Source organism: Lissotriton helveticus, chromosome 11 (genome assembly GCF_964261635.1).
Source record: "Lissotriton helveticus chromosome 11, aLisHel1.1, whole genome shotgun sequence".
Classification (NCBI taxonomy): Eukaryota; Metazoa; Chordata; class Amphibia; order Caudata; family Salamandridae; genus Lissotriton; species Lissotriton helveticus.
In genome coordinates this window covers 549121116-549135099 of record NC_136072.1, presented here as the reverse complement: position 1 = coordinate 549135099, position 13984 = coordinate 549121116, and the positions used below count along the sequence as shown (strand labels likewise).

General features: G+C 43.8%; 1 protein-coding gene across 5 annotated transcripts in view; it reads left to right on the top strand.

The window, feature by feature from the left end:
• The window catches only part of SORBS3 (sorbin and SH3 domain containing 3), a 349900-nt gene that overhangs the window by 296927 nt on the left and 38989 nt on the right, over positions 1 to 13984 (top strand). For all 5 annotated transcript variants that reach the window (XM_078666295.1, XM_078666296.1, XM_078666292.1 and 2 more), the window contains 5 exons: positions 6095 to 6141; positions 7039 to 7153; positions 9515 to 9640; positions 9874 to 10488; positions 12275 to 12393. In XM_078666295.1, coding sequence (XP_078522421.1) covers positions 6095 to 6141; positions 7039 to 7153; positions 9515 to 9640; positions 9874 to 10488; positions 12275 to 12393 — 1022 coding nt within the window. The remainder of the gene's footprint in view (positions 1 to 6094; positions 6142 to 7038; positions 7154 to 9514; positions 9641 to 9873; positions 10489 to 12274; positions 12394 to 13984) is intronic.

The following is a 13984-nucleotide window of genomic DNA, read 5'->3' as shown; positions in this document are numbered from 1 at the left end:
CCAGAAAGTAACAGCAGTCCAGGCCACAGGTGATGCACTACTCCCAGATAAGGAACACAAGTGCATTGATGCTACTTGTATGCGGGTATCAGTAGAGTACTACACAGTGGTGTATTGCACATTATGTTGGATTACTGTCACGTTAGGACAGGTTTTACTGGGAGATGGAGACACTTAAGCACCACACTCACAGTCTGTGGACGGAGCACTATGGATGAATTGGTCAGGGATAGTTGCCTACGTTTTCCCACCTGTCCATCTCTTTCTATTTGTGATCAGGTAAATGAGGCAAGTCTCTATGACCCTCATGCTAGTGGCACCGATGTGGACCAGTCAACCGTGGTACCCAATACTACTAGAAATGTCCATGTGGTCCCAAGAGGAGCTTCCCATCAGGCCGGACCTTCTCACTCAACAGCAAGGCCTAGTCATGCACCCAGACCCCAAAAAGCTTGTAAGAGGCACGTAGACCAACCACACGTGCAGGCTGTGATGCAAAGTGGAAACCTTTCGTCCACTACTGAATCTCAAAATAACTAGGTCCCTTCAGTGTTAGGGTGCAGGATATAAGTTCCTCCCATTTACATCTCCAAAAGGTAGGGCTAGCGTACACTGTAGTATGGCTTCTGCTAGCAGCTGTAGCCGCATACATGCAAAACGGGGAACGCTCATTCCTTTTTAGGATTCCTGTAGCCAGGGCATTTATGGAGGGCCTTAAGAGGGTGATACACCCAAGAACACCTACAGCATGTGTTTAAAACCTTGAACCTCTTCATTTATTTTAATTTCATTTCCTTTCATGGAAGGTGGCCTTTCTTGTAGCTGTGTCTTCACTTAGGCGCATTAACGAGTTACAAGCACTAACGGTTCATGAACCATTTATTAATTTTCACAGGGATAGGGTAGTTCTTTATACCAATACCACATTTCTACCTAAGGTAGACTGTTGAGATGCCTGTTTTCTACTCACAACTTGATTTTGTTGTGGAGAGAGCTTTACACATTCTAGATGTTAAATGGGCATTCATCTATTAAACTGACAAGACTAAGGGCCATGTGTAGGTAATTTTTGTTTTGCGATTCTCAAATTGCGATTTTTTTGGGAATCGCAATAAGAGAATCGCAAAATGAAATGTAGGTAGTATTAGCAAATATTTTTGCGAATCCCAATTATTCCTTATTTGCGAATCGCAAATTGAAATTCGTAAATAAGGAATACGTTCTCATTCATTTCTATGGGCTAGAAGGCCCATAGGAATGAATTAGAAGACCTTCTCAATTTGCGATTCTCAATTAGAGAATCTCAAATTGAGAATGCAATTTAAGGGTTGCAAGGGTGTCAATAGGACACCCTGTTGCACCCCTGAAATTTACATGTGTGTACATGTGGCCCACATACACGTACTAAGGGCATGTATGTGACCCACATGGCACTTTGAAAAAAGCCAAAAAGTGCATTTTTCAAAGAAATCGCAATTTACCACCAACCTGAAGTTGGTGGTATTTTGCGATTCCTTAAGCCACAATTCGCACAACTTGGGTGCTTCCTACATTGCATTTAAGGAATCGCAATTTGCAATTCCTTAAATGCAATCGCAAAATAAGGATTCGCAAATTTTGCGATTCCTTATTTTGCGTGTGGCTTTTTGTGTGCTACATAGCACACTGCCCAGACTGCAAACGCTGAAATTTGCAGAATTTCAGCATTTGAGATCGCAATTGGGCTACCTACACATGGCCCTAAGTCTTTCTGTAACACTAACCAGCTCTTCATTACTTAAGCTAAACCATGGGTCTCCAACCGGTTGATTTTGAGGTACCGGTAGCTCACCGACACCCTTTGTCTTATTGTTTTCTTAATTTGAGGCCTTTAGCAGTGCTTGCCCGCCCTCATCCAAAGCAGCTACTCTCATCAGCTGAATTGAGCTTAGGTGGGGAGTGGTGGCATGGAGAGATTGATGTCAGTGCAAAACGCCTGGCACAAGCAATATTAGATTGCCAACCAGCAGCCGTGGCACCTCAATCCTGCTCGGCCGGATAGGCAACCTTTACCCTGGAGCCTCATTATTAGGCCCAGGACTCTGGTTGGCTTTGTTGTCGCTGAGAACCACAGCACAGGTGTGCGGTGCTTGGCACCTTGTACCGAAGAGTGTAACCAGTGTTAGACCGGCGACCGGTTTAAGGTTCCCGACTCCTGTTTGTGGCTAACTTGCAAGACGTAATTAATTTTTTTTTAACTTGTGAAACGCTGTTTATTGGTGAAATGGGAAAAGTGTAAGAGGCACTTACTTTATCTCAAAAAGATCCCTGTGAATCTCTGCTTTCATTTAATCATTATATAAAATTTAAAGTAAAGTACGCTCTGGTGTAAAATGTGTACATGAAAAACGAATTTGCAGTCTGCTGTGCAGCACTCTTTCAACTGCATGTATCGATTTCCCATTGGACTGCAAAGTGCACAGCATCCATACCAGGTTTATAAATGTTTCTGTTGTGAACAACACTGTGTGATGTATTGTGCCCTTGATTTATAGGCTGGTAGGGTGCCTCGGTTGCTTGAAGTCCCGCCCCAGAGCTACATGACCCTGGTTGCATTCCAGAAGGGCCAACTTACCTTTCATCATACAGGGTTATTAACATGTTCAGTCCTGTAACCATAACCACTGTCATTTAAGCACCTGGGGGTGATCTGTTTTTTGATTCGACCAAATGAATAGCCATACAGTTATACATTTCAACTACACTTATTCAAAGAGCCTTTTATCCTGACATCCACTACGTTTTATGAAGGTGTGGCGTTTGGAAACCTGTCTCTGTTTTAGAATGCCCTTTCATTTTATGGATCTCAGTGGGACACTAATGGAGTTGTGTTTAGTTTTGAAAACCTTGCAAGGCGTATTCGCAGCGTGAGTGGGATGTTTAAGGCGGCTCTCGTTGACCAGATATATGAAGCATGCAGTCAGAGGGCAGCAGCTTCCTGGGAGGGCCAGAGAGAAAGCTTAGTGCAGCCCTACCTGAAGGCGCTGTGTGCAAACAGCCGGCAACACCTTGTTCCGGACCGCGATACACATTGTACCAATCTGCTGTGGCTCTGGCCCCGAATAACTATGCAAATTATACTACAATGCTAGATTGTGGTGCACTTTATGTCACAGTTTTGTAACTGCACCATGAAATTGTGGCACTGTAAAAAGCAGCCAGTCACCCAGACCAGTGCACATTGTATCGCAGAGTTGCTCCTCCTCCACCTGGACTGCAGTCCACATTGCTGGGTGTGGGGTTGGGGGTCTCTGGGATCAGTGCACAAATTGCTTGCCCTTCAGTAACTCACAAGGATTTTCACTGTTCAGAAGTTGAACTTTCTACAGAAAAGGTTGGACACCCCTGAAACCATCCAGTGGTCAGCCAGGTACCAAAGCAGGCATTGCAAAGTGGTTCATGAAATGTGTCCAAACGTGTTATGCTAAGGCTAAACAAGGCTAGGGTTCACACCAGTGCTTTAAATGGGCCGGTATTGTCCAGTATGGAGTACCAGCACTTTTTTATTTTAAGAGGGAGAGTACTGGCACTTCTCGAGAGAAATGTAGTACTTTTAATTGGAGAGTACCGGCACTTTTAGTAAAAGCAGGTACTCTAGTGCAGAGTACCTGCACCTCTATTTTTCCATTTCAAGCACTGGTGCACCCTACTTATGAAAAAGATAATACCAAGACTTTCTTGGGCAACATCCCGTTTGCTGATTTTTGTTAAGTAGCTCCTTGTTCAACACTGTGCAGGTTCACAAAGTGTTACTGTATGGACATCTTCGCTCTTCGTCAAGCTATGGTTAAGAACTTTGTTCAAATAACTGATTCAAATTCCTGCTAGTTATTGCTGTAAGGAAACTGCTTTATAGTTGATGCAATGTTTTCTTAGACAAGGGAACCCAAAGTTGTGTCAGGGACCATGGGTACAGTTGTTTATAGAGGAACAAAAAGTCCCTTCTAACAGGATACTTTACGGAAATACACATAGAAGTCAATTCATTTCAATGGCAACGTAAATCAAATGAAGTGATAAAAAAATGTAATAAACGTTGTAAAAACAGAAACATATAGAGTGGGAAAACACGCGGGACAACAATAATTACATTAACAAAATTCGGACATTTACAAAGGACTAAACAAATAAGAAACCATTGATGGCACACCTATTTTAAGGAACCAATGCTATCCTTATTAAAATGAAAAACAATTGCAATAGTCAAGGTACTCCATGTCGACGGCGTTTCGATCCCTCTTTAAAACATAGGGATCATCATCAGGACTTAATTGTATATGCCTTGGACAAGATGAGTCCTGGTTACAGAAAAGTGAAATAATGGTGGGTTGGCCGGGACGATGGTTGTGATCGATGTAGATACAGCCGCTGGTTGAGCTGGCTGTGGGAAAACACGAATCCAACGAATGGGGTCAATCAATCGAAGGTGAGTAGCCGCTGATAAAACGGGCTATGGGCGTGAACGGATCAAGGTGCGGAGGGTTCCAGGGCGGAAAGCCAACAATCCTGATGAACCAAGCGCACAGGGCAGCAGTGTACGATCCTCGTCACAACATTATTAAGGAGTGGCAGCTATGTGCGGCTCCTTGCTGCAACAGATAATTAGGGTGCCTTCATTCAACTTTGAAGAAAGAGACATGAGGCGAAATTAAGAGTAGGCTGTCTTGGTAGTCATCAACTCTGGCACTCAGCAGCCACGTTGGTGGATTCCTCAGAGAAATCTTGGGCCCTTGTACTTAGGTTTTTGACTATTAAGTCAGATAGTAATAACTACCTCGACATATTGTGCTGTCAATCTGAGGTTGATGCATCACAGGACATATCATATTTACCCCCATAAAAATATTTACTACAGCAGAAACTTGTGTCTTAGAAAATTGTCCCTTTTCCTTAAATGTTGGGGTGCCAAGTATGTTAGCAGTAGTTGATTTGCATGTGTTCAAGGTACTAAGTGACCTTTTTGTCTACTTTTCCTACTTTCCTTTTAATCTTACTATTCTAACAAGAATGCTCGTAAACGACTTCAAAGCAAAACAAACCACAGCAGTGCAGTTGCTACTGAAAAGTACAAAAGGAACGCCTGTAACGAAAGTCTGCCAGAGTTCTAGAAAATGCCCAGCTGGATTTTACCAATGTCCCCAATATGTTATTGAAGATAGGGGTTACTGAAGTTGAGAGGCTGTAGGCGGAGTAAACCCTTCGGGGTTCATGCAATCTAGGATCAGTCTCTAGCACCTCCGCATTGTCAGGCTGCAATGGTTCCTCATTGGTCAGCCAAGGTCCCTTAATCTTCTTTGATGTTCTTCTGTCAGTCTGTTTGGTTCCTCTGCCAGTCTCTAGCACTCCCTCAACTACTCAGTGGCACGCTCAACATTAGGTCCGCATTTGATTACTCTTTGGTTTAGTACTTAGGCTACGAGTATGCTTGCTAAACATTTTGTGAGTATGCATGGGCCTTATTTTGAGAGTATCAGCAAGAGTACTCCTATGGAGAGCATGTAGGAAGTATGTTATGTGAATGTTGAACACACTCTGTTACTTCGCAAGAAGCTAGTTATCTGTGATTGCACTGGGCACCTATTCTGTTGATGTGGCAGAAGTTAACTCAATCAGTGTGCTGGGCACTCACTAGGTAAATGCGCTTGCACTCTTTCTGCAAGTCTGAAAGCAACTCATTCAGTGAGATTGTTGGGCACTCATTCCATGAATTTGACAGCTTTTAGTGTGCGGGATGCACATCTACCCACCCAAATGAGTGCAGGTTTCTAACCTTATAAGTCAGTCAACTATGCGTGGCTGTCTTTCTGTCAGTTTGTAAGACACTCGCTCTGTCAATGTGATGGGCGCATGTGCTGTTAATATGCTTGCGACACTCTGTGACTGTGCAATGGTAGACTCCATGGGTGTTCAAGGCTGTCATTCCTTGTCTGGCCATTCAATGAGTGTGAATTGCACAAATTACAAAAATGTGCAGCCAGCAGGTTCATTCCATCCTTGTACTGGGTGCAAATCTTGTGGTTGCGTTCACTAATTTCAGTATTTTCCTGATTTCCAGATGAAAGCTGCTCGTGTCAAGTTTGACTTTCAAGCTCAGTCAGCAAAGTAAGTACCAAGAATCCCATCTCCCAAGTCCAGTATGCTGAACTTGTCCTCTTGGACAGGATCTTCCAACAGAAATGTATCAGACAATGTTCTCTCATAGTATCATATCATTCCAACTGTCACTCTTGATTCATCATTTGTAAATTAATTTTCCAGGCTTACATCTGTCAAATAATAGGTATTAGATTTGCATTCCAGAGATTATTGCCCAAATGATAGATGTGTTCTACATGATTATAAACATCCTTTTTGGGCGCTTCCCTTTACCAATGCTCCTGAACCTCTTGTCTGCGCTATTACGTTGCATAGTTAGATCAGTAGACAGTTTTCTAGCGACTAATCATTAACTTGAATACTTATCATTCCATATCAAACCTAGTCTTGTGGGTTCTGAAATAAGCAATAAACTTCTTTTCAAGCAAAATAATTATGAATGCCTTAGGGAAGATAATGCATTTATACAACTTTTCTGCATCAATAATGTGAATTAGGTCACCCTTGCTGAAGAGATGATAGGGGTACACCTCCTTATGAGGCAAACCTGCTAAAATGTCAGAGAGCCACATCCCACAATCCAGTGGACACAACAACATCCATGGAAACAGTTTCAAAAGGGCTCCCACTTCACTGTTATGCCTTCCATGCCCCAATAGCTCTTTTCCAGGGACTGCGCTTCAATACATTCAGGAAGTCCCGGTTATAAAGCACCCCAGCCTCAGTGTATACTGGTAAGGAAATGTAGCTCTCCTGGCTTGAGCAAGGTCTCAACCTATGAGCAGAATTCCCAATGTTCTCTTAGCTCCTCCCAACAGATAATGCGCAGCTAACATCTGTACTGTCCCCTTCCCCCTCACTGTTGGTTTATTCGGCCTTTCATCCTGCTCTTTTACCTTTCAGGGAGCTTACCGTGCAGAAGGGTGACATTGTATACATCCACAAGCAAGTGGACAGGAACTGGTTTGAAGGGGAGCATCATGGGAGAGTGGGTATCTTCCCCACCAACTACGTGGAGGTAAGGGGATATGTATACGAGCCTGTGAAGGGGCACTAATGGGGTTGCACACTTGAACATCTACACTGGGGGCTGTAACATGGCAGTGTTCCCAATAGAAATGTGATAATGACATAATATATAGTTATAGCCCACTGCTAGAGGCTATGACAGACAGTAAAGGCCCTCTGCCTCATTGATAGGCCTGAATAATGGGCAAAGGCCTGTAATGATGGAGAGAGCCATTGCCAGTGGCAAAAGGGTTATAATGCTGTTGTAACATTTCATCCACCGAGGATAGGATGTCTTAAATCAAACAAACAGAAAGATGAACATTGGAGTGTTGGAGCAGAAGGACCAAACCAGCCATTATTGGGATGTATGGTACTTTATCGAGGTCATTCATATCGACCTACAAAAATATCAGATTCAATAATCATATATCGCTGCATTGTCAAGCTAAGTATATAACTACTGTTCTTAACTCCACATCTAATTTTATAGGCACCTTGCAATATAGTGGTTAGGTCAATGCAATATTGGTGTTATGCTATATTTTTTATAGTGGTGGTGTACCATTGTTGGTGCTCTACCACACAACTGCCTGCAGTGGAACTCCCAACATTCAAATGTTCTAATCTGTGACTGCACATAAGAGAGTTGTGGTGCTGCACAGGAGAGCCTAAACAGTGCTTTAACACATGACTGTGTACTTGCGAGTTGCTGATAGTTCATTATCGTTTGACACTGAGGAACGCGCTTGACCAAAACATAAACACAGTGAGGGGAATTGCTATATCTGTTCAGGGATTTTAGAGGGGGGTGAGCAGACAATATCGTCTTTGCCTTTATTTCCAAGACAAACAGTCTTTGGGAGTTTTAACAAACTGGTTTTTAATCACTGTGATGGCCAAATAGAGTAAAGATATAATTGATTTTGAATTACTCTTAAAAAGTTAAGGAGACAAGGGTTTATATAAAAGGATAAAGAATAGAAATAAAAAAATGGACAAAGTAAAGTATTGGTAACCACGGTCCGGTCACTGAACTGTTCTTTTTTTAGGCGGAGGTGAACGGAAAAAATGCCATCACTCACTATTCAAAGCCTTACCATGATCAGAATGCTAGCCTAAACAAAGCCAATTCATAAAGAAAACATCTCCATATGGACATCCTGTGAATATTCAAATAGTTGACATAACTTGAGACCTGGTATGTTGAGACTCCTGTAGAATCACAAGGATTCTGCCATTTATAGAATTCAAACCATGATCTTATATAAGTACTGTCATATTTAGAGAACCTATTATCATATTTCCGATATAACAGAATGCTGTATTATGTCTCACCTTATTGCATGGCACCAAAAGGGACAAGAAGATTTCCAAAGCATTTTGTTTCTTGGACAAGTAGACAGTTCATAAAATTCCACACTCCTAATTGGCTGCATACATTTAGGCTCTCTTGATGAGATCTGCTCGCTCTGATCTTTTGGTCATGGCTCCTTCCTTGGCAAGGGCTTCTCTTCTGCTGAGGATAACATTTCATGTGGGATCATATATTGGAGAGGTCCACTCTCTCTATTGTAAATGCTCTTCTCATTCCTACTGTTCTCTGTGTGAAGATTCCTCCTTAAGCAGGGGCTGTTCTTCTGGTGGGAGTTCCTTTTCTGTGAGATTGACATTTCAGAGGGTGTCCTCTCTTGGAGATGACTGCTGGCTTGGTATGAGACTGGGGCTCTTGGTATAGGACTTCTCGGTTGGAATGAGACTTCTCTATTTGGTATACAATTATTTCTTTGTATGTGACTTCTTTTGGTCTGGGTCTTCTCTCTCAGTTGGATCTGTTCTCTTTATTGGTTCTGTTATCTTCATTGGATCTTCTTGTTTGTGTAATGGTGTCTCATTTGGCCTCCTCCCTGGTGTTTCTACATTCTTGGTGAGGTCTTGCTTTTTCTTAGCAAGGTTTTCACTCTTGATTTGGGCTCCTCTTTTGTTGGGGTACTTATGTTGTGTTTGGCTCGTCCCTTTGCAGATTCTCCCTTCGAGTGGCACTTCTGTTTTATCAGGAGAACATCTCTTTACAGAGTTATTTCTTGAAGAGAGCTTCCCTGTCTTTCTGGATCACTTTTGGTTGTTTCTGCTCTCTCTTTTATCTTCTCTCAGGATATGCCCTGCTCTCTGAATGTGAGCTTTGGTTAAACACGGTTTGGTTCTCCTGGTATGGTTTACTCACTCTCTCGTGTCTGAGCTCCTTTGTCAGAGCACAGATCCTCTGTAGTCTGTCCCCCTGTCTTTAAGGCCTAAGCATTTGCTGCTGCTCCTTAGATCATCTAGAGTTACCAGTGCTTCTCTCAACACCTCTAACTTTTTTTTGTGACAGGTTCTCCCCCCAACTGAGATTCCTAAGCCAATCAAGCCCCCCACTATCCAGGTCTTGGAATATGGGGAGGCCCACGCCCAGTACAACTTCAAAGGAGACCTTCCTGTGGAGTTATCCTTTCGAAAGGTAAGACGTGAGTATGCAGTCAGTGCTGATCTTGAGCCATCACCAACTCCATCCAAGTAGCGTGTGTGTTGTGGATGAGCTGTGAGAAATGTTGTTGAATCAGAGGCTCCAGAGTGGTTGTATAAAATGGTGCTGGTACGTTTGCTGTGTGGGGGTGCTTTATTTATAAGAATATAGAGGGGAGCTTCTAATGGCCAGTAAGAGAGACTCATGCTAGCTTCTCCTTCCCACAGGGTGAGCAGATCAGCCTGATTCGGCGAGTAGATGAGAACTGGTACGAGGGCCGCATCTCTGGAACAAGCCGCCAGGGAATCTTCCCAGCCAACTATGTACAAGTGGTGAAGGAGCCACGTATAAAAGGATCTGAAGATCTTCCTGGCTCTCCGAAACTTTTGACATCTGGGCAGAATAGTCGACTGAGCCCAGCAGTGTCTCCGTCACCTCAGAGTCCTGCTGCACGGGGTCCTTCTCCGAATTCAGTCCAGGCGCCGTCACCCGGCTCGGGCGTGGTTCATCGTTCCTTAGACTCCCCATCATTCCTAGCCATGAAGAATTCACATTCTCCCCTTCCCCACAGAGGGGGCTCGCCCAGCCTCCAGCAAGGTGACACTGGCATGTTGTCGTCCTCCCCCCGGGGCTACAGCTTCACTTACCCAGCAGCCCCTAAAGAACAAGTAGCTCCCAGTAACCAGCCATTAAGGAACCTACAGCAGGCATCCCCAAATCGGAACCAAAGAGTACCAGGCCCAGACCACAGAGCCACAAATCTGCACAGTCCTGTCGTCCAGCCTCATCATCAACAGTCTGCACGTTCTCCAGCGCAGCCAGTTGGGATTTCGCAACCTCAGGTAAGTGCCCATCACAATATTACAGCTGCGATGAGGATCTATGTATGTATGTGGTATTTGTGTAACACTAACCTAGTGAGTGGCAGTAGAGGGCTGTAGAAGGTCAAAGGTACAGTCCCTGAGTGTTTGATGGGAAAACAGGATTCTGAGAGCAGAGGTGGCCTTTAAAGAAATGTGTCATGAGCTCTTTTCTAAATTAGAGCCAGGTTGGACAGCCCTGATGGATATAGGAATATATTCACTGTGTATTTCTCATTTCTTTTTGTTCCACTGGCAGACAGTGTGAGTAAACAGAAAGCATGGCGGTGGACATTCCAGTATCTACACTGTAGATAACAGTCTGCCATGGTACTTGTGCAGCACACCGATCAGGTTTGTTGTTAGAGGATCTCTTAGAGCCCTCAGATTAATACATATATGCTACCTCATGGTCTATATATGTGTTTCCCACACTTTTTAGAACCACAACCCACTTTTTAGATTGACAACATTTTGCAACCCGCCTAGCTCTAATGTACAAGAGACAGCAATTTTTGTAATGTAACTAAAGGATCGTGTGGTAGCGCACTGCCATTTACAGACAGCACATTTTCCATCGAAATGGCCACTAAATTTGCACAGACGATATTGCACACAAATGATAATGTGTGCAAATCAGGTTTCAATGAGCATTTATCATATTTGCTTCACCAAGTAAGGTGTCTTGATTTGTTTTGATTCTATTAAAATCTTTATTTCCATCACACTTCAGACTTGACAAAAAAAATGTGCTTAATTTATGCTTTTGCAACTCCTGAATGCGTATAGTTTATTTCATTATTTACATGTTGTTGTGTTATAAAAATTGAAATCAATACAGCCTTTCCTTTCACACACCTCTAACCCAGCAAATGTGTAACATATTTCACTTTAATTTTCTTTCTCTGGCTGCAAAGTGAGAGGAGTCTGTAACCGGCAGGAACTTGTCAAAGACATAGCCTGACATTTGACCTCGGTCTTTGAAGCGCAGCCAATGTGACAAGATAAACACATAATTTAAAGGCATCTTGATGTATTGCTTGGGCTTTCACAACCCACCAGAAATGGGCTGCGACCCACAGTTTGGGAAACACTGTTCTATAATAATGGGAGCCTGAGACTCTTTATTTGCAAGTGAAGCTCCCTGCTGTGTCCCTGCAGGGAGACCTCTAGGCAGCATGCATTTTTTGGGGGGGGGGGGGGGGGGTATATAGCGCGAAATTGACCTGAATATATACTGTCTGGCTTCTCTGTCCCTTTGTTTGATGTGAGTGTTACAGGCTGTGTTTTCTGCCCCTGCATTTGTCAGTGTAGCAGGCTGGCTTCTCAGCTCCAGTGCATGTTAGTGTTTCGAACTTGTTTATTTGCCTCTGTGCTTGATGTAAGTGTTAGAGGCTCTCTCTCTGACTGTGTCCATACTATCAGAGTAACAGCATGGCTTCTCTGCCCCTGTGCCTCATATCAGAGTTGAAAGGCTGCCTCTCTGCTCTTCTGTTTGGTGTCAGCATTGCACGCTGGCCTGTCTGGCCCGTTGTGTCTCTGTTGCTAGCTGGCTTTTTTACCCTTATGCATGGTTTCGATATTGTAAGCTGTGTTTTTTACCATTGGGAATAATGTCGATGTTACGGACTGGCTTCTCTCCTAATGGTGTGGGTCATTGTCAAAAGGCTGTTCATCCGCCCCTCTGCATGGTGTCGGTGATACTGGCTGGCTTCTCTGCCCTTGTGCTTGAGCTTCACAGTTCACCATCTTCTGTTTTTTTCTGCAGAACTCTGCTTGGGACAGGTCTGGAAATAACAACCATCCACGCACAGAGGAGTCTCGGCTTCCACAAGTGTCCCCGGGAGGCACCACCCCCAGGAACGGTTCTGATATCCACTGGGATGTGTGAGTTCATGACATGTTTCACTCAAGTGTGAGGGTAGGAAATGAACTGGGGCAGCAGTCTAAGTGTATTAAAAAAATGAAGGAACTGTGATGCCGCGCACAATGGGGCAGGGCGAGTAATTGTGGGGTTGGGCCCACGGGAGTGGCCAAAAAAATAAAAAATATTCTGTATTTCTTTTTTCCAGTATTTCCTCTTCAGGTATGTGCTTATAAAATAGCGTGCAGTTTAAATGTAAAATAAATGCAAGTTAAGTTAATCTGTGGGAAATGCACTATCATACTTATACATATGCCTTGACATTATTAGTGAGGGCAAGCCGATATGCTCGCTTCACAGCATTTACCACCCACCCAGGGACAACTTAACCTTTTCCCAAGAAATAATGGAGTTGATCTCAACTAATTCCGGACGGCAACTCACCCAAATATACCTTGGTGACTTCAACCTCCACTGGAACGATCGCAACGACGCAGTGGTAAATAGTCTAAAAAAGTTCCTCGATGCCCTTAACCTCACCCAAATATGCAACAGCCCGACCCACGAGAAAGGTTCTACCCTCGACCTGATCATCTCCAAAGAGGACTCTATCCAACTCGAGTCCATCCAACCCTGTGACTGGTCAGATCATCATATTGTCACATTTTTTATCAATGAAAAAGTCAAAGTTAACCCGGCTCAACTCTCCAAGCCCAAAGTCTGGAAAAGAGACTTGAAAAAGCTCAACCCAGGCTCTTTGCCCCCCAACAGTTGCAAACTCCTACTGCCACCGACAGGCGCTACAGACGTACAAACTCTGACTGACCACTACCTCAACGCTATGACCTCTATAATCAATGAGGCTGCTCCTATGGAGCTGAAAAGAGTCTCTACTAAAATCTCCAAACCATGGTACGACGGGAGTCTCAATGAGGATAGACGAGACATGCGAATGGCAGAGCGTATCTGGAGATCAGCTCCCTCTGCAATGCACCTAAAAGAGCTGAAGAAAAAGAGAAACGCCTACTTCAGGAAAATAAAACGCTCAAAATCAGACTTCTTCAGCCTCCAACTCGACCAAGCAAAAAACCGCCCAAGAAAACTGTTTGAGCTAATCAGAACACAATCCAAGGAACAACCCCAACCGCTCAACACTGGGCATGAGGCACCCTCCTGTGAAGACTTCGCTGCTTTCTTTATCCAAAAAACTGACAAAATAAAAAGCGATCTCCTCATGGACGCAAGCCTCTACTCCAAACCCCAATGCCTAGCACCCACTGAACCAAAAAACAATGCTACATGGTCAACCTTCGGCACATACTCGGAAGAAGAAATTGGCAAACTGCTCAGCACCCTGAAACCTTCCAATCACCTCACGGACCCCCTCCCTGCCTCCGCAGTAAAAGACTTTACCCCTTTGCTTCTCCCTCTCTGGACTAAAATTATCAACAGCTCTCTCCAACAAGGAAGCATACCTGACTCCCTCAAAGTTGGTCAGGTCACACCTCTACTAAAAAAACCTACAGCCGACCCCTCTGATCTCAACAATTACCGTCCCATCACCAATATTCCTACTCTCGCCAAACTGTTGGAAAAATGCGCACAACTACAATT